Below are 27234 nucleotides of genomic sequence, written 5' to 3'. Positions count from 1 at the left end.
GATGGAGGGCTTTATGTGTGGGGGAAAAAAAAGCCGAGAGAGAGAGAGAGAGAGCACTGCTCTCCCTCTTCGGTCCCAGAGCGCCGGTGACCTTTTAGTACAAACCGGAAGTAAGGGTGGTGCTCGTGACAACACACAATCGCGACGCGACGAGGGTCGTTCAACTATAAACGACCACTACAATTACGGAAACGCGCACTAGGGCCTCTCGACTGGTTAAAGCTCTGCACCGAATAATTAAATGAATATACGCTACCATTTCGGATTTCCCTTTATTCCGCCATACGTTTAGCACGCGTTCGTGACCCGCAGTCGCATTCCCCGAAAAAAGAGTTTCGCTGTAAACTTGATGACGAAACTGAAAAATGAACAGATTGAAGGAGAGTTTGTAAAAGTTATCGTGAAATATATAAATATAACGTTACAATAATACGAACGTATTAAATAATTACATGGAGTTTATTGCTATTCTCTATTGTTTGATCATTTCTCGTAAAAAATATTCATGCGATTTCGTAGTAAAAAGTCATCGATACTGATATAGGTTTCCTAAAGAAATACCTTCTTATTTCTTGGAAACAAACTATTGCACTTTATTAATATTGATAACAATATGATCTGTTTTTTTGTAAAACAACATAAAGTATGATACATAAATGAAAAATGTTTTCTGTAGAAGTGAAAAGATTCTAGAAAATTTTGTATACATTCACTTGTAAGTATTTTGTAAAGATAACTCCTGTGAAAGAAAAAGAATAAGAATATATAACATTACTGCCTACTGTGTCAATTTTGGAGCCCACTTTGTCAGATACTAATTTTTACTTATCTCAATTCAATTATTACAAAATTGTAAAAAGTATTACAAAAACTGCTATATTATCTGATAAAAAAACACTTTTTAGTTTGTATTTATTTTCCTAAAGTTTGTCTTTCAACTTTCATTTACGAAATTGTCCAAAAACAAAGTAGTATGTCAATATCGGCGATCTTCTTCTATTAAGAAGCTACCCTCTACTATAAGAATCCGTTGCTAATTAATAATATATATTAAGATGATGAATGACGATCATTAATTAATTAGTAAATAAACACTAAACGTAAGCTAACATTTAAGGAAATTTTGTCATCTTTGCAGGATCCATTTGCGTGATGAAGTGCATCGATAACGATGGGTGGCTAAGGTATTAGCGTCCTTCTAGACAATTCCGAACGGCCGCGTTCCATGGGCTGGACGCCATGCAGAAATTAAACCAATTATGCCTGTCAATTTGTGTACGCTCTGGTGGCATAATCATAGCACTCGAATCCCGTGCCACGTTGTTTGACCATTAGCGGGTATACCGGCTGTCAGAGTGCCGTTCCTATCAAAAGGACCCTCGGTATCCTACGTCGCATTTGCACTGCCACCGTTCTGTTTCGGTTTTGGTGCCAAAATTAATCGGTCGATTGCTTAAATTGAAATCGCGCGGAAAATAATAATATCGTGTCGTAAAAATCACGGAAATCTAATATTTCCATTTCAACGATAATTAGAGTTCATTTGATAATTAGATTTCTAAAAATTAGTAGCATACAAGTGCGATAATAAGATCTTTTGACAGTTTCTTTTTAAAGATAAACATTTATCTATAAAAAGCAAAAACGATAGCATTTTGTCATTTACGTGTATGTAAATAGATCTAATTTAATTAAAATAGAAAACTTTTAATTAGCAAATTATCGGTGCAGTAAAGTTTTAATTATTTTCTTCAAGCGGAGCTTAAATTTTAGCTAGTATAAAAACCGAACGTAATTTGCAAAATTTTCCTTGCTACGAAATTGCTTATAGCATAAATTTTTAAATACGTCAGCAAAATCACTGTTTTCCGTATATAAATTATTTTTAAGTTCAGTATCTATGGGTCGATCTATATTCGTTGCACATCACATTTCCTGAGTAAATCCTTCCTAACTCGATCTCAAAGACGTATTGAGTAAAATCGCACCGACGTTTCTTACGTGATCGATGGCGGACAATAACACGCAACGCGCGCGGTCTCGCCCAATTTGGCCAGGCACGGCCATAAATTCGCGAACGGTCTCGACAGGGGCCTGTCGGCCGAGTGGATAGTGGTACTCGCGTTGGACATCCGTTTCGCGACGCGCGAGAGAGACGGAGAGACGGACCCCATTCGAGGAGCGCGTACTCGAGGCACTCCATCAGCTGCTCCTCGAGTAGGCTTTCGGCATCAAAGCGGCTCGTCCCTCAAACACGCTGGTAATGGGTCAGACTCGCTCTCGAGTGTCGTGGCTCTTGGAATTCCCTTGTCCTCCTGGCCTAGGGCTTTCAGACCGAGCCTTCCTCCCCAAACCAACGTTCAGTCCCCTAGTCGCTAACCGCCGTGCCAAACCGCCAGCCCGCCCCCGCTTGGTACATGACCGCCAGTCTCTTCCTCCCCCTGGGCTTTCCGAGCACACGTATTAATGCAGATTTCATTATGCACGCCGCCGACGCCTAGAACCGTGATTCAGCGTACCCTGCCGTCAAGTGTTTACGCGGCCAAGATGCCGCCGCTGCAGCTTGAATTATTCGCATCCCTTTGACGCCAGGGTACTATACGGAGCCCTTCACCGCCGCTGATTAATCGCCCAGCTTTTTAACGCGCCGTTGCCGCTAACGACACCACTGTTACATTTGAATGCAAATCGTGCAACGTGCTTGTGCAACGCACGTAGCCGCGCACGGAACTGTTAGCTCTGTCTGATGGATCATCAATAAAAAATGTTTATTTCTTTGCAATAATGTGAACGAGCTAAAGAATAAAATGTCTGATAAAAAACTAATCTATATGGATATAAAGTTTGTTTTTTTTATTTCTCTACTGGAACTTTTCTTCTCGTTTTCATCAAATTTCAAACCTATTTATACACTTATATTTAACTTGATTAAATGCGTTTAATTCGTAGTAATTATTTGATTCAAGTATTTATATATTTAAGTTAAAATATATGAGTCAAGTCAACATGTTGTTTGTTTGAATTAACAAATATTTGTTTGATAGCCCGTAACCACCGAATTTAGTTCAACTAATATTTTTTTGCAACAGCAACTTTTTTCTTAGTGTGGAAAAGCTAAAAAGTAAGACTTCTAATAAAAAAACGTATCTGTATGGATATCTGATGGTTTATTCCTGCACTAAACTAGAACTTCTCTTCCTTCTTTCACCAAATTTTATATACATACATCTATTTCACTTCAAGTACCGAAATGTAAATTAGTCCAGTTATAAAAAAATGAACTTGTATAATTCTTGGGGAAGTTACATTGGCATATTATTAGAATTTCGATTTTATAATCGCGAGGGACAACGATCAGAGATCGCGAATTGATATTTAATTTTACGGTACGGTTCATATACTCGTATACTGGTGTTTCAATGAAAGCGATCTCTTTCGAAATTGAGCGAATAACTTTTGTCATCAAATACACAAACATCTATTGAACACACGGTATTATATGGTACAGTAGCTAGCATAATATACCGTAGGTACCAATGCCGAATGTAATTGTGTTTGCTTTCCCCGCTGGGAGTACTGAATTAATGATCAATAAACATGCTATGCTCTCTTTATTGACTATAATGTCATACACCGCGCGATTATCGTCTGTTATATTTATCTACCTAACATTCGCACCTTTCCAGACTACCTCCAGGACTCCTGAAATTCTCCGGAAATGAAATGTCTGAATGCTTTATCAATTAAATAATATTCTGCATTTGGCACAAAATAATTTTAAGAAAATTTATGTGCAATAGAATAAGATTCTCCCTCTCTAAGAGTCCCTCATATTCTTTTGTATATAAAATAAGTTTTACCTCATCAAAATTATCTTATAAAAATAATTCTCTTTTTATATAATTTTGACGTCTTTTTCTTTACTTATAGCGACAAACCTTTCTTCAGTTGAGATCGATTCGGCAAGCGGAAAAGTACACGGGATCTACTCTCTTCTTGCAGCTATCAAATTAATTCACATATGCTCTCGCATAGTCGGTGTCCTATATAGAAGCGACGTAAGCTAGACAAGGGGGGTGGTGGACCGTGCGATGGTAAATGACTAGCTTTGATTCACGACGCCATTGAAAGCCCGTTCCTCACCGGGGACGCAAGGATATAATGGCCAGCCATATTTGGCGCTTTTCCTGGTTGTCTTGCGAAACAGCAATGCATTCGTAACCCTTCTCTCCACGTAGCGCACTAAATCATATCGAATTTTAATAGATACGGAAAAGAAATGGAAAAAATACGATTTACACGTACGTATTCTACACCGCGTGCTTTTTCTTTAGCGCGCGATTTGTTGGGAAATCTATGCTCTGCATATCAAGATGGAAACCATGTATTCGGATGCCTGTGCACGTCGAAATAAAAATACACTTCTAAAACTCGGAAACTGCATATCTAAATTCCTCGTGTCTTGAACTAGATGGTATTCAACATTCTTCCATTCACGTATCGCGCCTGATATCACATGCACACATTCGGAAGAATATATGAGATCGATATTCCCTGAATTTTTCCCCGTATATCTTATATATCATGCTTTTGAAACGAATTGGAAAAATGGGTTTTATCTCTAAATAAAGATAGCTTTATCGATGTTATAAAATAGCTCGGGAAAGTATCTTAAAAATTATTCCATCGTAATATTATTTTATCGACAATAAAAAATATTAGAAAAACATTTCTCTTGAAAATTATTTAATAAATGGTTTATATTTCATAAAGATTTATTTTATTTGTCCTTCTGTTTTTATTTATTTCATTTATTCATTTATGTATTTCATAAAGAGCTACTTTTATCAGGATTTCCGCAAATTGAATTCTACATAAAATGCAACAGTAAGCAAGATTGTACTTGGTTTTAAATCAAATTAATCGTTAATGTAAAGTAAAAGTAAATAATAATAATAATAAATGGAAAAAATTTACTAATATGAATAACAAAAAAAAGCGAAAAGAATCTGATTCTTGATGCCTGTACCAGGAAAGATTTCTGATTGAAAATGAACATATCAATCAGAATTTTGGTTATCTCAACTAAAATTATAATAGATTCAACCAAAAAACTTGCAATCCAATTAGACTCTTTGTCCAATGTAATAATATTTTTAAATAAATTTTATAATTTCCAGTTAATGCAAACAACTACACATGGATTAATTTTCAATTTAAAATTAATTAAATAAATAACATATATTTTAATACATAAATAAATAAATTTTTATCATTTTTTTAAATCAATATATGTAGTATACTGTAAATAAACGATTTATTATGACTTAGAAACTCGTTTATTTAACAGTGCCTGCAATATTTAAATTAAATTACCATTAATGTTTGTAACTCATTACCGCTGTCTGAGGGGATTTTGCGACCAGGCGAAGTTGGTTATTATTGGTATATTGAATTTTACGTACACCGAGTTTTAATAAATGAGAAATCCGTGTTAGTCGTATCATCGATTCGACATCTTACAAATGCATTTAGACTTCTTGATTATCGATTCTCAATAATTACCTCCGGTTGCGCAGATTCATTAATCTGCTCTTTTTAGTCATTAAGAAAAAAAGGATAGGAAAGTATCCTTCGACCTGTATTTACGAGAAGTACTAATCGATATTGCATTTCCGCCGATTCAACCGCGCTCGCGCGCTTTCGGAAGTTTAATTTTTTAGCAGACTTGGTAATACCGCGCTCGTGTGGAATCCGTTCGGCTACATCCCGCCGCGAATTTTTCCATCGCAATTTATCTTTCAAAGAATATCGGGTTGGCTTCTATTTTTTATCATCCGATGTCGCGCTTATTTTCTTCATATATCGATTTTTTCACAAAGCGGATTTTAGAAATTTTTAAATGGATCTTTTACGATTACATTTATAACAATTGTATCTAGAAAAATTGGCAGAGCGTGAGAATGTACTATAATACAGCGTTGCAATTTCAAAAGAGACAAAAATAACAAAGTCATTATCCGCTTTTAGGAACTTATTATATAAATAATGGCTGATTGCGCTATTATTTTATCGTATAAATAATGGTTGATTGGGTTATTATTTTATGGATTTAAGAAAATTGGATTGGAAAGATGGGAGACTGAATGAGTTGCTTTCGAGAGAAATAAATGGGTCACAGTTAATTGGGCCGCCGGCATGTCCCGTTTATCGAATGTTTAATTTGTCTCGTTACGATGCCGGCACGTAATTAATTTCAATTAATTATATCGTCATTCCCGGGTCATCCTCCGCTCTCATTTTACGGCAATGATTCTACGTACAGTTTATTCGCGAATAAAATCACGTACGCCAATATGTAGAGTTTTACGAGAGGGCCGTGAGCGCCGCGTGCCCGTGTCACAGACGCGGTCGCCGACTGCATTGCGGTTATAATTAATTGGCAAACTGCAAATTACATGATAATTCTAATTATTTGTCGCTTTGTAAAGCGATTGCTAGGATAATGGCATGATTAGAATTTCATGATTGTCTGTGCGCGTTTGTGGTTACCGGAACTGAAAATCCTGGGATTGCAGTTATAAGTATCGTTTTACTTGTATACTGCCGTAGGATAAATCATATAATTAGTCAATAACACAGATAACCGCGCGAACTTATGAATGTCTCTCAAATCTTAAAAATGTTTCTGCTTTACCAACTTCGTCGCAAAGTATACTTATTTCTTATGAAATTCAATATATTCTTGTAACATCTTTAATGATATTCTACCAATTACTTCTTAAATGAACGTTCTTGCTAGATGAGATACAGAACTTCCAAGAAAGTATGAACTTTAGGCGATAAAATTTAACTTGCGAAAACTTGAAAAATTTATTAAATTGGAAGGCGCGCATTAACTTTGGAAAATCAATTGTTTTTCAATAATTAATATGCTAAAAGCGGATATTTATATTAACTCCGATATCAAATTTTTCATTATTGCAAATTGAATAAGGACACTGATTTCAAAATCAATTGAATGTGAATCATTTCAAAGCACAAATTAGCAATCAGCTGTTTCGAGATGTAACGATTACTTAAAACGCATTTTACGTATCAATTTTGAAATGAATTTCGATTATTGGCTCACACAACTCTACTAATGGCTTCTCCAAAAGGAAAAAAGAATTCATTATGAGAGAAAGCGGATACTGAAAAGTGCATCGATTTATAATTAACGTTCGAACTGATTTCTGAAATTGATTCGCTCTTTGTGAATTGTATCTATCTGTTGAAATATGCAAGCACTTTTAAAGGCATCGCAAATCTGCGATTCAATTATCTAGCAAAAATAATTTCTTTTTCACTTATTAGCTTCTTTAATCCCTTTCTCATTAAGAATTAACGTCAGGAATAACCTGCGTGTATTCAGCTTTGCAAAAAATGTAATGGACATCTACGGGATTGCTACAAAAAGTTATTCAATTTTACATTTATGAAAATTCAAAAATTTAACAAAATTTCCAAATTAAAACGTGCAATTTTTCTGTTAAAATTAATCAGCATATTTAATTATGCGATTACTTCGCTTTCATTAAAATATAGATTTTGTTTACGATTTTATTGAGCATAACGATATTGCGATATAATTGACTGTTACTAATTCACAAGCATAATTAAAATGTAATACTATACGTAGCTGGAATGTTTTTGATATTGTTTGTTCTACTCACTTCGGCGGGAAAAGCATAGTTATTAATACGATGCTCGGAACCATGACCATCGTCCATTCCGTAGTGAATATATATTTCTTCGAACTGATAGTGATAGGCGAGAGGACCACCCGTTATATTGACTCGTATCTTCGCCTCCCTGTCTGCTCTGAATACCAGGAATTGCCCAGTATTATGTAAGTGTCCGGAAATCTGAAAGCAAAATTGATTGTAGTTTGTTAGTATCAATAACAAACTTAGTCAGCAGAATGCAATTAAATAGATTCATTCGGACAGCAGTCTAATTGCATTAATTGATTGATACTGCAAATGAAAAGAAAGTTCGTTATGTATTCACAAAATTAATTCGTATCCTCTTGAGTAATAACAAAGTGACAATAAATGTTTAAACTGTAATAAATATTATTAGAAAAATTAAATAAAAAAAATTTTTAAGTTTAATAATATTTTTAAAAAACAAGTCGTTAAATTTACAAATTATAAGGTAATATATCATGGACTACATAGTTTCGGTATAAATTCATTTTTTAAATAAGTCTTTTTTATCAGACTTTTGTTGGACAATGTAAAGAATTTTTAACACTAATTCGATGCACTTTAGAACGAGAATCGCAAACAATGAGAGATTCGCATGCCTTATCGTAATGAGCTGCATAAGAGCGCGGTTGCAAAGATGTCTACAAGAAAGGGCGGCAACTCGTCGTCCGCGGGATAATTGATTAGGCATTTAATTGGATGGAATAGCAAAACCAGACACGGTGCCATGTCGCACAGGAGCTCCGGCAAAGTGCAAGACGAGGCCGGAGAAGTCCATTTTCTTGTACGTCGCCGAGAACCTGAATTATGGCGTCATCAGTTAGAAATAATGAGGTAACCTCGAAGAGAAGCCAGCCGCGGAAGACACGTCGGCAAAAGTCGTCGGGAGATAACTTATTATTTTGCAATAGATTTTTGGCCCCTTTGACCTCCTTTCTCTACTCTGATCCTTCTCGTCTTTTGCGCACGACGATTCTTTCTCTCTCCCTCTCTTTCTCGCAAAACTTACTACATTAATATAGAATCTTTTTAAGATATCTTGTACTCAATAAAAGATGACTCCTACAAAAACTGAAGCCAATATTTCGCCGTTACATATAAAAATATTTTTTAACCTTTTATCACTTTTTAAAACAAATTTTATAAAATGGTAAATCATTTAGGTACAACAAATTATGATATTATAAAAAAAGGATATAAATTAAATAAATAATACGTGTAAAAATTATATAATTTATAGTAAAAATGATATAATTCATAAATATATAAAATCGTGCATTTAAAAAAAATTAGTACTGTTGTGTCTGTAAATATATACTTTATATTAGACAGAAAATTGTTGTAATTTTACATGTAACTTTTTTTACAGTGTACAAGTTACAATAATTTTGTGTATCGCAAATTTCAATGAACGCATAATTCTCTCTAAATTTAATTAATCCCACATCGATCGTTACTCTCGCTTCCTCGCTGTTTCCTCTCGAATTCATTAAGATATGGGAGAGTGGCGGCTCTCCTTACGATGACAGAGAGAAATGAACATGAACAGGCGGCGCGACGGCTTTTCCCCGACGCGTAGAGGGAGAGTCAATGGTGCATAACTCATTATTTCGCGATAGATTTCCACCCTCCAGTCGCCAAGAATTATTCGTCCGCCCCCCTCGTCTTTTTCGTTCGCTCAAGTTCCTTTTTCTCTGGTACCACCGTCTCCGAACTTGGATCAATGGAAGGAGACTCAGTGAGAAACCGGAAGGAAGACTCACAGCGGAACACGGTAGTTCCGTGCGATTTCGAATGGGCACACAAAAGCCGCCCTTCTTTCAACGAAACTCAAAGTTCGGCCGGGAGTGGATCATCTTCCATCCTTACACCCCCGTCTTGTGAAGCTACCCCTCTCGTCGGTCGTTCTGCGAAGTCGTTCGCTTCGGTCCGAACAATCGTCATTGCGCATTCTGGCCGGCTGCCGTAGAATCCACTCCCATTTTGTTCCCACAAGAGCTGCAGAATTCACGAGCGACGTTGGGTAATGGCGGTCGAAGGGAAAGTAGGAGGGAGACATCGAGATATAAGAAGCGCGTGGTGCCAAATCTTCTTAAAGTTCATCGACTTCGCGACGCGGCGATGTTTCACGATTAATACCGACTCTACCGACAACTTCCTTTTTCAGGTAATGGGAATGCCGGTTGGGAGAAGTCATGAGAATAATCGAGTTTCGCAGGAAAGGGTTGAAAGGAGCGAGAAGGGAAGTGCTTAGTTAAGAACGCCGCGCTAGACTCTTGATGTAAAGTCTGGTTCCCGTGGAGTGTTTACGAGATTGCCGAAACTCGCTAAATCCGTTTTCCATACGGACTGCAATTTCGCGATTACGCTCCAGGAATTCGGGAACTATGAAAAATGGATTTAGTTGCATAATGTACGAAAGCTGACAGACGTTATATTTGGCTCCACGAGTTTTCCCATTGCGATCTTTATTCGCGTGACCAAAGGCCGAAGTGTATAGAAACGAACAATGCCTAGTCAGACGGTGATTGGGTCTTTCCGTTAATCGGAACATTTTTCTCTACGTAAGCTCTACAAAAAAGCGTCATGCTTAAAGTACAGAATGCAAGTGAATCTCCTCTCGGTGACTGACAGAAGAAAGTTGAAAAGTTTTTTTATCTACCCGGACAAATGACTAAAAGACGTCATAGAGGAATCATAAAGATGTCTTTTGGATAACATTTAGGGTAAACTCGGGTATGATGGCCATAGTTTTTTAAAATGCAAAAAACATACATTTATTTTTGTTACTTTTTAACAATATTTGGGATATTACTTTCATTGAAGCTAGTAACAAATACTATTGAAATTAAAGACAAAATACTTAATAGAACTTTAATTTTATCAAAATATTATAAAGTATGCTTTGGCCATCTTATCTGATTTTTAGGGAAAAGATGGCCATGTGTGATATTAAGAAAGATAGCCATAGTATTTATAAATAAATAGTGAAAATAAAAGTATTAATTATAGGTCACATTGCAATTTACCTTTATTGTGCATGTAATGTTAATTATGGCAGCTTAACTGTAATTTATTAGACATTATAACAGTTTTTAGCAGACACGTGCAAAACTTTGCAGATAGTCGAAAGAAAAAATATTTGATAATATTTATAATATTGTTATTTTGAACAGTGTACTCATATGAACTACTGTAAATATTGATTATCTTTAAGAATGACTATAAAAATGCACTATTTATCAATTATTGAAGAAATTATGGTCTATGGCTATCTTTTCCGAATGGCCATAATACCCTAGTTTACCCTATGTCTAAAAGACATCATAAAAACATCTTCTAAACATATTGCGTGTTGTTTGGGCACAATTTAAAATTTCATAATACGAATTGTACAATCGTCTAACATTTTCACTTTGAATGACCGATTGTTGTAGCCGAGGATTAAGCGTTCCACATAACTATTTTGTTGATTCAAGACATTATTTTCAGATCTGTATTTAGCAGAATTTTTAGATACTTCAGCAAAACCGTTCTTTCCGTGTACACCAACCAGCAGAATTAAGCTTCCGCGTGAAACGAAGGAAATCAAGGTAGTCGGAGGATTAGTGGAAATGCCACGAAAGACCTCCAAAAGCCGGTTACGGAGTCCAACATTGTCCGGTAATTAACACGAATCGAGCGACCATCGGAATCGCCCCGCACGCGACTCACGTACGTTCATCCCCCTCCCCCCTCCCCCCATCCCTTGTACTCGGAATGCGAAAAGCTCGCCTCGCTCGCGTGCCCCTTTCCCGCACAGTTAACTAACAATCCGCTCTGTTTATAGAACAGTTAAGGTCGTTTCATGCGCCGCGACAGTTTCTTACACCGTTCTACGATCGGGTTTATCGAAACGTGCCGCTTCAATTATGGCTGCGCCGACCACAGAGGCACGTCCGGGAATTGGCAATTCCGGCGCGACGTAAGAGAACGCGCTCGTTACAGCTTCGATTATAGCAAGTCCGGGGTATACACATACAATTCGCTAGTTTCGCGAGGGAATTGTTCGTGCGAAGAAACGTACTATGGTATCGACGGGCCGTTAGCAGCGGCTTTAGTGTGCGCCAGAGATAGAAGTAGCTCGTAAAGGCCTGATGCCGTTCCGACCGAAATCTACTCGATCACTTGTTGCAATAAAATTACAGGCAAGTAACGCCGATATATACAGAATGGCTAAATTTTACTTTACAAAATTTCTACATTACTTTCGTTACTTGCTAGATTACTTTAAAATTTATTAAAATTTCTTTGTTACAATTATTTATAATTCTTTAAAAATAATCCGTTGTAATTAATTAAATTTTCTTCATTATAATTAGAATTTATTACAACTTCAATTTGTAAAATAATGCGAGCCAATTATTTAACTGTATTGTTGTTAAATAAATTAGTAAAATATTTATGATTGATATGTGCTTTAAATAATCATACATAGAAGAAACAGTCATGGTTGAATTAACAAGATATGTTTGATTAAGCTTTGATGTAAGTAAACAGAATTTCTGATGACTAAAATCAAATATTTTGGTAGGCAACCTTTAGGTATAATATCGGTTAGAGTTTGATTAATGCATATGTAGTAATAATATCCAAATATCTGATTATTATAATTACAAGGGAAAAAGAGCATGGTTGAATTAACATGATAAATAAATAGTTTGATTATTGTATACATAATTCAAGTTAATTCAACTAATTCTTTTCAATGTAAGACCTTTTACTGTTTTACATTGAGAGAAAAAAATGGTTGCGATTAACTATAATATACATAATTTAACTATAATTTATAGCTATTTTTAGAACAATTATGTATTTATAATTGTTTAAATCGTGCAAATAATGTGCTATTAACCCTTACCGTACCATCTACAATTTAGTGCCTCATCCATACCATCAAGGATCACTTCAAATCTCTTCGTTTTTCCACCCCTTCAAAATAATTAAAAAAATCTCTAAAAATTCACCAACATACTTTCAACTTTCTAGAATAAATATTGACTCTTTATTTTGGAAAATATAAATAAAACGTAGTATAATTTATAATTACCGAAAGACTCAAAGAAACTTGCACGAACAGGAGTCCCTCGGTCACGAGTTACCCATATTAGTACGGTAAGGGTTAATAAGTCTCACATACACTGCTTGAAAATCGTCAGTTTTTTCTTAACATATTTTTTAGTTATTATTACCACATAAATAGTAAATGAAAATTTGTAAATAATTATATTCACTATAATTAATAATTATTTTACCATACAATTGTAGTCACAAATATCAAAGACTTTTCTCTCAGTGTATTTTAATACATTATGTCAATTCACAGAAAAATCTAATAATTTATGATCTTGGAATAAAATACCGACAATTAAACGCCAAAATCCATTTCATTATATCACCCAATTGCAGCAGATGGGACAATAGCGAGAAGAGCCGGATAGAAATTGACCGAGGGGAATTAGGTTTCATCGGAAACGTAAGTTTCTATAGCGAAATTATGGTATCTCTACCGTATCTACGTCTGCTACCGTACTTGAAGCGATCTATAGACGTTTTCGCGGGCGGACTGGCCATACGAAGGGACTCTGAGAGAAAGCAAGAAGGACTGGAAGAGAGATGAAACGGCTGGAACAAGCTCCGCTGAGCCGAAGACGTACGTTCGACTCCAGGAGGTGCCCGGGCGCGCGGTTCGTTCTATTGTTTAATTTAAGTGCCAAAGTTTTAACCGGGTTAAACGGCGTATAAATTCACGAGGTCCCCTTCCCCGGTTTCGCACGACTTCGTCGTACCAACGGGGGTCGGTCGGTCGGTCGGTTGGTCGGTTGGCGTCGACTATGAAACGGCCCGAGACCACGTTTAAATAGCGGGACCAGGCGAGACCAGGTGTGACGTCACAGTGCGGTTTCCGTCGTACGAAGCTCAGCTTCGTCTCGCCTCTCCACACGCTTCCTACAAATCAAGAGTCGAGCTAGAATCTCATCCTTGCCAGAAACTGAAAGATTCGTATTCTCTTCGGAAAAGATTCTTCAAAATTATATGCAATCTTTGACAAAGAAAGTTATACACGCACAAATTTAGACAAAAGAGCCATTATCTCGAAAACGATGACAAATACGACAAAATGCTATAGGATTATTTTATACTTACGAGAAAGTAAGTATCCTATGTGTCGAAGCTGTATCTACCATTGTTATCAAGAAAACGATCGCAAAGTTTAGACCTGCAGGTATAACTTTTTTTAAACAAAAAGTGTACGTATGTATATACATATACAAACATATATAAATAAAAAAAAATATATTTGTTCCTTCTTTCATTTTAATTTCTTCATTTTATCTCGCTGCTAACTCAATCCTTTTTCTCCGACCCCTCTGATTCCTGCTTGAAGTGAAACTTTCAAAAACTTTGCGCCCTCTATGTGTTTGCCGCCGCGTGTGATTTCTCGTTCATGGCGGTTTCACGGCGCTTGTTTCAATGAAAGAGGCGAGGGTCGGCGCGGCGTCGACGCGGTTAACAGCGCGGCAAGAGGCAAGAGGATACTTGAGAGAACTCTCTTTAGCGCTTCTCTCATTGCGCGTACACGAAGGGAGGAAGCCGCTTGCTGGAGGGTAGACAAACAATGAAGAGTCCCGTTCGTGGCTCGTTTCAAAGCGCGGTGGAATGCATCCGGTGACGATGTAGCTCTCGCACAGCTCGTGAGAAACACGGCTACTGACGGCGACGTGGAAAAGATTGACTCTACGATGAGGGCGTAGCGAGAGAGGAAGCAATGGAAACGAGATCGCGTAGGGTGAGAGGGAAACGATGACGGTGATAAGAAAGGGGAACGACAGGGCAAACGATACCTCGAGAGTGCGTTTAAACCTTTTCACGTGCATTTCCGCGGAAGACACTTTGTGGTCTCGGTCCCTGCGCTCGGCGAGGCCGAAGAATGCGCACTTTTCTCCCTTTTTCTTTTCTTCCGTGAACGGAGAGGAAACAGGAACAGGAAGCGAAATAGGTATCACATCTACGACTTCCGCGAGAATAGGATAGGTGGACGAAATAACTGGTTGCGCTGAATAACGCACAGTACGAACGAATAAGCCAGGACGCTGCACTGATAAAGTCGAGGAAATAAGCGAAACGCATATATAGAATAATGCGAAAGCGAAGCCACGACGTTGGTAAAATCGCGAAGAAATAAGCAAAACGCGTGGAATAATGTGAAAGCGAAGCCAAGAAAAAGGGAAGTAGAAAAATTGTGCGAAATTCATCGGTTCACAAATATATATCTAGCATCGAACTCGTCCTTCGCAAATTTTTTATTAACCTGCTGTATCGTTTTGCACGCAAAGCGAAATGTTTGATATTTATCGTTATATTTTAGGCGACATTTATTGAAGCGATAAAGATTGTAAAAGATACGGACATTCTTTTACCTCGCGCCGAGGCGCAACGAAACGCGATAAAAGGAGTCAACATTGAGAGACACCGACGTCGCAATAATACCTTCGTCGCAAGCCAGTTCTGGTCGCTTGCATCTGGTACAAAAGAGTTATTGTCACGATCGCGCCGTATTTATTGTATCCCTTCGCGGGCAATATCGTCGCGCGGGAGTTTTCGGTCAGCATGGAGAGGCTGGCGAAATACGGCGACAGGACTCTTATCCATCTGCGAAAACCCGTATCCAATGCCGTACCCGAGAGAGGGCATTGTCACGGTAGTCGGGCATTTTTCATGTTCGCTTTTCTGAGGAATAACGTCCCGAGACCGCGGCCCATGCCAGTGCGCGGTGCATGTCCCGTTGAAAATGGTGGGAGCACATTGAACATGAGGAAAGAGGTGACCATATAACGCTTCGGTGCCGCGATAGAAATATCTTGGTGAAAACGTTACGTTTATAGTACACAGATCGACAGAATTGAATACTGAGGGAAAATTTTTCGATATTTGTGACTATAATTTCATGATATCATAATTATAATTATTATATATCTATAATGTTAGAGGAAAGTTGCCGATACTGACATAGGTCTTCTAAAGTGACACCCCCTTATTTCTCAGAAACTAACTATTGTACTTTATTAATACTAATAAAATCATGATCTGTTTAGCTAATTAAAGAAGTACAAACTCATAATTCATATATTTGTGGCTTATTCTATACCAAATCAGCTAAAAACCAATTCTATGAATTCGAGAAGAAAATTCTTACGGTTCTTTTGCAAATTGCGTAATTAAAATAATAGTGACTGTATTATTGATAATATTATGTCATTTTAAATGTTTATAGTTTCATAAATTAGTTTTCTTTACAGAATAGGATATATCTTTATTTATAGAATAGGAATGTTGGTATTATTGCCTACTATGTCAGTTTTGGAGCCCATTTTGTCAGACGCTTATTTTTGCATAACTTACGAAAAACTTAAATTATTGCAAAATTGCAAACAGTATTATAAAAATTATACTATCTGATAGAAGACACTTTTTACTTTGTATTTATGTTTTTTGAAGTTGTATTTTTACCTTTTGTTTAAGAAATAGTCTAAAAACAAAGTGGTATATCGGTATCGGTGACCTTCCTCTAGTAATAATAATCATATTTATTTTGTTCTAGCAAAATATGTATATAGGTAACGAAAATGACTATACAAATTATAGTTATTTGTTATTAAAATAGTTGCATTTAACACAATTTAATTATAAATAATAATTATAATTTATAATGATCTTCGGTGCCAACTATATTTTTTTTAAACAGAAACATAAATATAGATAACTATTACTAATATCACAGCAGTAATTATGGTATCATATAATTATTGACACAAATACCAAACTTAGCTCAGTAAATAAAGTGATATATTGAACGAAAGTGATGTAAATTGATAGAAATGAAAGCCATAATAAAGGAACGACAGAACGGTGTTAGATTTTGTAAAAAAAAAAATTTGTTTTATCGAGATATTTTTTCATACAAAATACATATAATTTTATAAAGCAAGGCAGAAAAGCCATTTAAAAATATGTATTAAAAAATAGCGCACGTTATTTTTATACGTGAATAATAGAGTGTGATGTTTTAAGCAAGTAACGTATGTTTCATTTTTCTCTTTTGTCGAAATCCTACAATATACTCGCATGTATAATTTTCACTACTCTTTTTTATTCTCTCGGTAAAATTCGAATTATAGAGTTGTATTCCGAAAGCAAAAAGATATGAATGAGAATATAAATGGAGATGTAAATCGAGCAACGCGCGCGTTACAAGTTCTTCCATTCTACATCGAAAGTTCATACTTCTTCTATATCGAAAGTTCACAGAGACTTTCCGTTCATGCATTTATAAACGGTTTTCGAGCCCTCAATATATTCTTCAATGCGCTCATACTGCATGCATGAGTCACTTGTAGTACATGCAAATAGGCGAAAATTCAAAATAACGAATATGTATGTAAGAAATATATTATCTCTAATAGAAAAAATAATAGATATTTTCCTCAATTACGCGATTGTTTCGTATGATTTCCTAAAATTTTCATGTCTGGATGTCTTCGTTCCACTGAAAAATTATTAAAAGTTACTATCATCAAATCGAGCCGAGCAGCTTCGAGCTGCAGACGAGTGGTATGATGAATAAATGTTTCCTTAATGGTAAATTAACGTTCCCCGTGGCTCTTGGAGGCATCCTCACTGATGGAGCGGAAATCAGCGTTAAATAGGTGGCCTCATAATTAATGGCTTTATTATCGAATCAACGAACTCGGCCAGTGAAAAATGGACAGCGAGAAAGTGGAGCAGCTCTCGCCGGTGAATTCCAAATCCATTACTATCACGTGACAGCTCTGGGAATACTTTTACGGTAACCAACCCGATTTTATCCTTGCTTTTCGCAAGGTGTTTCGAAGCAAATGAATCATTTCTAGCGTTTTAAGTTTAATTTAATACCGGTATTAATTTTGGTTAAAATATCGGCTTAATAACTTGGTGCAAATTTTATCCAGTTTATACAACGCTTCGATATTAAGTCAATCACTACATATATAACTTTATCTTTTATAAAAACAAAAAGATATAATTTTATATTTGTATCTATTTCACAATGCGGAAATTGTCATATAATATAACAATTCTCTTCTATTTTGCAAAATAAGAATTCCAGTAAATATAAAATTTTAGCGTGCATATTATAATAAAAGCTATACAATTATGTATAAAATGAAAATTGCTGTTATATTTAACGTTAAACAGAATCATATATTTATTCAGTACGTGAATCGAGTTACATTGTATAATTATGAAATTTCATTAACGTGTACTGCATTTATTTTTCTAGCTGCGATGCCATTTATACTTCATTTTATTCGAGATAATGTGCACCAGGCTTCAAATAATTAAAATAATTATCATATACTGTTATAATTTTATTCTGACTTGTTTTAATTATGAAACGCAGCTATTTATATATATATGTATATATATATATACATATCGATCTTGCGAGCAAAGCAACTCGATTGCAATGCGCATAATAGTGAGTGACGCGTAATTACATGCGATAGTCAACATATTCAAACGTATTCGTTGTAAACAATGTATCATGAGTCATAATGAGTGGCCACGTTTGGAAATCATTAATATCAATGAGAGGTATCTCTCATTACCTGTCCGCCAAACGCAAAAACCCCAGCAATTTCATCATCCCGCCGAGGGACACCCAGTATGTACTTCGCTTGACTAACGAGCGTCCATCAGACGACTCTTTCGTCTTCATTTGAAGTGGACGTGCACACGGAACAAGACCGAACTTCGGCATTTTACTTCTTCGTTCCTTTTGTCTCGAGATCATACTCGAACGTGCAATGATACACAGGATATCCGATGTCGTGTTAAATCTTTATTTATTGGAAATTGGTAAATTATGTAATAATGTGAAAATATTTACCGTAAATTTGAAACATCTGCAATTGAAATTTAATTCGATAGGTGCGCGTGACGTTCTGCAAATTTAGAGCATATTTTACGGCGAAATACTTTGTATAATTAATTTTATGCGTCGTTAATTAAATATTGATACAATATAATCTGGCATTCTCTCAATAAAATTTACTAAATCTCTCTACAACACATCAAATTTTTAATTGTAACTTTTTCCACGAGATTCTGACTTTACCACATGCTTCCGTATCCGGAGACCTGTAAGAATTCTACTCGCAAATCACTTTGCAATTTTGTGGACTGAAAGATTAAATAGATTACCCTGTGTTTGTCGACGTGCACCGGTCTCAAGTGACGATCGAAAAGCAACTTGTCCGGCTCGATGTTGATGGGACTCTGCCGCCTTCCTTTGGTGCAAAGAGACCACTGCGGATTTATCAAACCCCAAAACGAAGGTCCTGCAAAAAGATATCATATGTCAATATGGCAAAAAAGACTGAAAACAGTAAAAAATTAAGAAAAGTAAAAGACGAACTTATAATGAATTTGAGAAAACTTTAGCAATTCTAATAGAAAAAAAGAACATGGAAAAAACGATTTTAAAGTATCTAAAAATGAAGTTAAATACAAATTTATTGTTAGTTAAATTTTTGGATACTTCAACAAAACTATCCTTTTCATGAAAAGATTCCATTTATATAATAATTAGATAGTTGTTATCCAATATATAACAATTTTTTTAAACAAAAAGACCGTTATTGTCAAAACGTTCTTTTTATTAAAACGTTGTCGAAAAACATGCTGAATGCGTTATTTTATCTCGAAATTTTGTACTTGTATCGTATCTCCGGGCAACTGGGAAGTATGAGAGAAACTCGGTCGCGCAAATTCCCAAGAGAGATTCTTATTTTCTCTGTTTGAGTATGAATCGTCGTGTCACGTGTCAACCGCTCGGAAATCTGAAATTTTTATAATTTCAACTTTTCCGGCTGGTCGCGCCGACCGGTCCGTTTCTTGTCCGGCCCGCGTCAAGTTTCGCACAGCAGAAGGGATTTTGAACTCGTTTCGCCAGCTTCGTACGCCAGGGACCAACGCAACTCCCTTCCGATACTTCCGTCTTAGGGACCGACCGACGTTCGCGTTTTCCCCGGCACTCCTCTGAGAAATTTAACTTTCTTCACGTCACCCGCGAGGATCGATATCTCGAGAAAGCAGCTTAACGAATCCACGGTCGCGAATCTGAGCGAAAAGGCACGAACTGCGTTGTGTCCTTGTATTTCTCGGATTACATTCAATATTTACAGATAATATCCGTGAGGTATTAAATACAATTATACACAAAAATCGATGTTAATTCTATTCTCATTCGTATTTATATGTATTTATTTAGATTTGTATCCGATGGATCAATTTATCACTTCATTCACTGAAATCGAAAAAATAACAAGTTACTTTTTTAATCCACTCATTCTTATGAGGAATAATAAATTTTCCTGAAAAATGTTTTTGACGTGAGCGAAATTTTTGTTTTTCTAATAATTATTTGTTTACAAAATCACGGTCAATCAACAATTCTGATGAAATCGCGATTTATGTGTAACACGTTAAAGGTAAACAATAAATTATTAATATAACAACTCGTATAAGCAACACACCGAGTATACTAACGCAGGAATTTGGTAATATAATGATAAATGAGAAACTCACACATACTGATATCATTCGAGAGATAGCATTATACATAGAATGCCCTAAAATTGTAGATTTTCATTGTGTCTAATTAGCCATAATTAATTTATTCATAAAAAGAAAACACAAATTGTTCGTGTTGAATTGTAATTAATTAAAATAATTATAATATTGGAAGTAAATATGGCATAATATTCCTCATATTGATAAAATTAATAACTACTACCACTTTCATCAATTCTGCAGTGAGTACACTAGATGTATGAAACATTTAAACTCTTCAATTTAGGTCTTTTTTATACTAGCAAAATTGTACTCTTAAATTTCTTCGAAATAAAGAAGAAGAGATCAGTATCTTTATTGTTAAAGTATACATCTTTAAACAAATTTTTATCTCTTTTTAATTTTTCCTCAAATTCAATTTTTATTAAATAAAGATTTTAATACTTAAAAAACTGCTTGGTAATGTAACACAGATATTGGAAAAATAATCCTGAACTTTTCCTCATTTTTTGAAAGCCTATATAGAACAGTAAAGAAAACTTGGGCAGAAAGGAGTAAAAATATAATCGCAAAAACGGAGGATTAAAATATTATGAAATTAATTGCACAAAAAGCTCGTTTGCTTGTTTTTATTTGTCAGTAGAAAATCTCTCTTATCGAACTTTTTTATCATTATTTATCACACACTGGAAAGAATGTTGTTGCATTAATTGGAGCTCTGGTTGAAAATGGACAAATCAAAATTTTCTGGTTGAATCTATTATAATTCTAGTTGAGGTAATCAAAATTCTAATTTATATGATTAGGCTCTTCCAGTTCGTTCATTTTCAACTAGAAATTTTTCTCAATGTAATTATCAAATTCACCGCGTCATAATTACGCTATAATTTTCTCGGTGCCGTTGTACATGCAAACAATTATAGATAGACAGTAGCATACTAGATAAGATCAATATTACACAAATAAACCCGAGCATTTTAGACTACCCCATGTATGCGCTTAGCGAAACAGATGTGCAAACGCAAATGCGTTTCAAGCTCGTATATTAACACTGAGAATCCTCCGAGCGGGATACAAGGGATGACACGTAATGACGTGCTGGCACGCGAGCATAATCAAAACTTACGGCCTCGATAAACGTGCGTATCGGTTCGATAGCGGACAACCCTGTGGAATACTGTGGATAGGTCTGCGCACAAACACACGCACGTATGCACGCATGCTCATGTGTGACAGCAACAACACGTCGACACTTTAGTGTCGTAATAGCGGTGCAATTAACCTCGTTGTAATTAGCTTTTTCGCGCTAGAATGCGCACTTTTTTTATCCTTGGTCGTCACGTGAGCTTCTCTCTGTACCTGACGTGCGTGTGCGATTCACTTTATCGAACGGAACTCATTTATTAAAGAGCTATAAAGCGTTATATGTTAGACAAAGTTTTTTTTTCTTTTTTTACATTGTTAGACATCAAAAGAGCAATGGTAGCCCAATCTCCTGTGTTAAATAACACTTTGTCATATCTATCAAAATGTTAATCAATCCGTTTTTATAATTGAATTGCTTAATTTCTAAGTAATCAATGTTATATATATTAAAGTATATAAAACAATAAGCTAAATTTGTAAATAAGTAAATAAAATTTAACTTTGAAAAGGCGGAAATCTCTCAAAATTTGAAAACTTTTCCTTCAATAAGATTTATTATAATTCTTTATTATTATTATTTTATTGTATTTCTCTTACCTCAAAATTAATATTGTTCCTGCGCTATTTTGAAGTGAATTTTAATAAATATTTGTTTGAATGGTACTAGCAGAACATATTAAATGTAAACATGTATCTATTTGGTATGAAAATCATTAATTCGATTTAAATATCATTTTTTTACTTAATAAATATTTATTTACTGTAAGTAAATGTTAAGTTAGTACATTTAAATAAATATTTATTAAATTTTATCCTTTTTTTTCTCAGTTTATATTGGTTTTCCCATCCTTTAAAAGTTAATACATTCCTGTAGTTAACTCTTCTATCAATACATAATTTTTCATCTCTTCTCACTAGTATTGTGTTTCACAAAATTCTCGAAAAAAATATAAAAGTGAGAACGAGATAAAATTTGTGCAGTTCTGCAAAGTTCTTTGTTGTCCGAAGAATGAGGTTTTTGAACCGTAAACAAAATTCACGCAAAAATATAAAAATTTTTACTGTTTAAAATTGGATATGAGTACCTATTGGCAAAAGAGTTAAATTGTTCAACTTCATTGTCTTTGTTATAAATTGACGATATATTTGAATAAGAGCAGTGGCGACCTACAGAAATGATTAAAAATAACTCAAATTGATATAATAATAGACACTATAAATTTAACAGTAGCGATATAAAATGCATAGCTATTATAATGAAAACGAGATAGAGAGACATATATGTAAATTAATTTTGACGTCTGTTGAAAGAGCATCACCTACCCCCAAGTGTTACTTCCGCTTATGATTTCAATGTATAAAATCACTAAACTCTCGCACCATAAATCTCAATCGGTTGCGGCGGCGTGAAAAATGGGTTGATATGACGCAGAGGGATATTATTTTTTGATTTATTTTCTACAAGTTGTTATACATTCCCCGGAACGCTCTTTTTACAACTTTGCTCGCACGTGAAGCGAGAACACGCGCGGCTTAAAGAAGGCCGCGGACTTGGTTTCTTAACGCGAGAAGGCTGTTATTATTCGCAATCCCGCGACACACATTCTATCGCGTTTTTGCTTTTCCTTACTGCGGAATTTATGTCGGAGGAAATGGCACGCCATCGCGTTGGCCACGCGAGAGTTTATTAAATGACGCACGCGGTGCATGTGTAAATGCTTTCTCTTTTCATTCCGGTCGATTCGTCGCGCGACATTCTCGCATTGTGGTAACGCCCGATTTCCGCACCCTTCCACGATCTTCGCCATATTTCTTTGTTACTGCATGCGCGCACGCATACTGCACGGCCACGAGATACACCTCATGTTAAGATTATCACATTTTTTTTAAATCAGGCGATTAAATAAGGACAGATTTTACTTTCTTTTTTTTTTAAATAAAGAAATTTATTTTCCATAGTCGAATTAAAATGCGTTGCGAACATTAAATGGAACGCACCCCTAATACACTTTTGGAACTTAAAGTGGAATAGGTAGGTGTTTAATATTTGGCTAAAGTGAGAAAGAAAAATTCTAGTGCAGTCTAGTATAAGAACAAATATAGATTTAAAAAAATCTGTACATAAAACTAGTGTTATTTTGTAGGATAAACTCGGGTATGATGGCCATAGTTTTTTAAAATGCAAAAAACATACATTTATTCTTGTTACTTTTTAACAATATTTGGGATATTACTTTCACTGAAGTTTAAAGTAACAAATACTATCGAAATTAAAGAGAAAATACTTGACAGAACTTTAATTTTATCAAAATATTACAAAGTATGCATTTGCCATCTTATCTGATTTTTAGGGAAAAGATGGCCATGATATTAAGAAAGATAGTATTTTTAAATAAATAGTGAAAATAAAAATATTAATTATAGGTCACTTTTCAATGTACGTACTTTTATTGTGTGTGTGTATGTAATGTTGATTATGGCAACTTAACTGTAATTTATTAGACATTATAACAGTTTTTAACAGACACGTGCAAAAGTTTGCAGATAGTCGAAAGAAAAAATATTGGATAATATTTATAATATTGTTATTTTGAACAGTGTACTCATATGAACTACTGTAAATATTGATTACCTTTAAGAATGACTATAAAAATGCACTATTTATCAATTATTGGAGAAATTATGGCCTATGGCCATCTTTTCCGTATGACCATAATACCCTAGTTTATCCTATATTGCTTTGTTCTACTTAATACTAAAAATATTAAGCGATTATTGTTTTCATTTCTATTTTTTAGATTAATATTATATTTCTTACATAAAAGATTCTCTGAAATTTTTTAACTTTTCAATAATTTTATCCTTTATACTAATGAAATATTTGGTTTTCTTTATTTTCATAATAATTTATTTGCTTGATCCTTTTAGTAAATAAGAAACGTTGGTACTTCTATAATGTTAACAAACTGCACTGGTAGGTAAACCGGATTTTAATATTAAAAATGTTTTCAATGTTTGCCATTCCTTAAATTACTATCAGTAGTACATAAAAATCCCGGGACTTGTCCCCGGAAAACGGAGACGTCTGGTAACCCAACCTTACTTTATGCGTATCTGCTTATCAGCATTACACGGATTCACGATTTAATCAGATCAAGATCCTCAAACACACGCCTGCTGACTACGTGCGTGCGGGCACGCAATTGCGGAGAGATGCCTGAAGTATTTTGTTGCAATTTAGATTTCGTATCACTATTCAGATACTAGCGTGCTCGAGGGACATAAAACGTTCATACGTAATCTACGCTCCGTAACAAATACATGCCGCGAAAAAATAAAAATGTTCTACAAGTCGGTCGTGCGCGTTTATGATATTCATAGCCGTTTTACATCGCACAGTATCGTTACATTTTTCAGTTCATTAAGTCGTAAACTTATTAACGAAATATCGCCTCTTTAGCGGAATCGTGTATAATATTTATCGTTGCGATAAACACGCTACGTCCCCAGGAGCGAAATCAAGCATAAGGGAGAAACTGTTCTGAGAATGAATTACTTCTGCAAAACAGTATCGTGAGATATATTACTATATTAATTTTATTGTGCGCACTTTGTTCGGTACGAAATACATTACGCGTGACAGTGAATTATTAGCTCGCGGAAAGCATCGTATGTATGTACCGGACGTGTAATCTACTATTGGATTATAGTTACATGGGCGCCGTTTAAATCGATTCGCACCAGTGGACGATCGGACCTAAACCACATCGGACCGTATTCTATTAAATTAAGCCCATTGTTCTTCGCGGACATAGCTACGTTGTATCGGTCCGAGAACAGACCAATTTAAAGCCACGGGATCCAATTAGGATCGATCACGCACATTCTATCGTAACGCTAACGGATCCGGCTAAAGTTTATTAAATGTTTCACTCACATACATAATGACGGGACAAGAATACGAGTCAGTTAATTTTACAAAGAGATCTAGAGAAGTTCTTGATATAATAGAGATAACAGGATTCTATATGGCCTAGGATATTATACAATATTGGTCTATTCGCTCTTTGTAGGTAATTATACGGTAAATTTAACAACATTAGTAAGTCGTACAAGTTGTCTGCCTGACTCGATTACATCGAGTTTATTACTTAATTAGAAAAAATTGTATTACTTATATAGGGTTCAGTTATTCTTACAATTTACGGCGAGTTTTACGATGAGAGAAACTTTTGATATAATTATTTTGTTTTTCGGTTATAACTTCATATGATGATGGATAAGTTCTCGAACTGTAGGGACAACTGTCACTCCGGTACGTTTCAAATCGATTCGTTGCGAGTGACACATTTGATATGATAGTATATATTAATCGCAGTAATGTACAGTTCTCTGTACAAATAGTCAGGAGAAGCGAATATAATGTCCAAATAACTCAAACGAGATTATTATTAAGTGTTATTTTCTATGGATTACTCGAACAAATTAGATTTTGCGCAGCAGAATACGAACGCAAAATGCGATAACTTATATTAAAAAAATTTGATTTGGTAAAAATTCCATTTTTTTGGTTATGTCATCCTTGTGAAAAAATACACGAAGAAAATTTTATATTTAAAATTACTATAATGTGGTAGTAGCTGCGGTCTTCATGTAAATTATAAGTTTAAATGCTATATTTTTTTAAAAACAATAATATAACGTAATTTTTACACTTTTTCATAGTAAAAATTTTTTATTACAAAATCAAATATACCTAGCAAATTTTGTTTGTGTACCATAATAAAAATTACCTAACTGTTTTCATGTTAGAATATGGCATAAACAAAATAATTATTTTATTTATGTGATAAAAATTAATATTACCATAGTAAAAATTAAGTCGGAATCATGTTGTGAGAGTCCATCGAAAATACAAGACATAGTAAAGTCTAATTTAAAATTGTATTAAAACTTAATATAAAATTTTCTCCGTGTACCATTAGTGAAAATACTATTACAGCGAATAATGTAAAATGTTAGACGCGAATGGTTATCCAATTATTTTCAATCGTTTCTTCGTAAGACTAATAATATCTTCGTAAGACTAATAATATCCATAAAAGCAATTTTGAGTAAGAGAATGATATATCGCGATAATCACGAAATAAGATTAGAATGTCGCGCCATGAGTCTCGGTCGCTATTACGGAAATGCATCCAAATTCGCTAAACCGCAGACACCGCAGCTTCATCTTCTCGTTGCTAATTCATTGAGTTTTACTTGCGCATAATCGCATAATTACCTCCTCGACCGTTATTAAGAAGCAGCTCGTTGATGTCGGTGCAACGAATAGGGATGGTCGCTCTCGGGGCAAGCACGGGGAAGAGATAATGAAATAACGGTGGGCAGATGGAATGATTACTTTCTTATCACCCGAAGGCAGGTAGGCTATTATAGCATTCATCACGTGGAACCTGAGGCGAGCTCGACGACGGCGAGGCGGAACTCCAGGTGGCGGAGGGAAGATGAAGGGGGGGTACGTACAGTCACAGGTATCCCCCTGGCCCCGGTATATAACCCGAACTACGAAGGGAGGTCCTGGCGGGGGTGTAACAACCCCATTATTGAAACTTCAAGCGCGGAGCAATCATTCTGCAATTAGCAAAAGTGATTAAGTGTGGAAGCCAAGGTAGCCCGGTCC

General features: G+C 35.3%; 1 protein-coding gene across 1 annotated transcript in view; it reads right to left on the bottom strand.

The window, feature by feature from the left end:
• CARPA (Carbonic anhydrase-related protein A) overlaps positions 1-27234 on the bottom strand; it is a gene marked incomplete at its 5' end in the record, with an annotated part of 103464 nt that overhangs the window by 39821 nt on the left and 36409 nt on the right. Inside the window, 2 exons of the mRNA XM_018512173.1 lie at positions 7716-7907; positions 19035-19171. Coding sequence (XP_018367675.1) covers positions 7716-7907; positions 19035-19171 — 329 coding nt within the window. The remainder of the gene's footprint in view (positions 1-7715; positions 7908-19034; positions 19172-27234) is intronic.

The sequence above is a fragment of the Trachymyrmex cornetzi genome, unplaced genomic scaffold (genome assembly GCF_001594075.2).
Source record: "Trachymyrmex cornetzi isolate Tcor2-1 unplaced genomic scaffold, Tcor1.1 scaffold393, whole genome shotgun sequence".
Lineage (NCBI taxonomy): Eukaryota > Metazoa > Arthropoda > Insecta > Hymenoptera > Formicidae > Trachymyrmex > Trachymyrmex cornetzi.
Note: the sequence above shows the minus strand (reverse complement) of the source record. Positions and strands in the feature narration are given on the sequence as shown.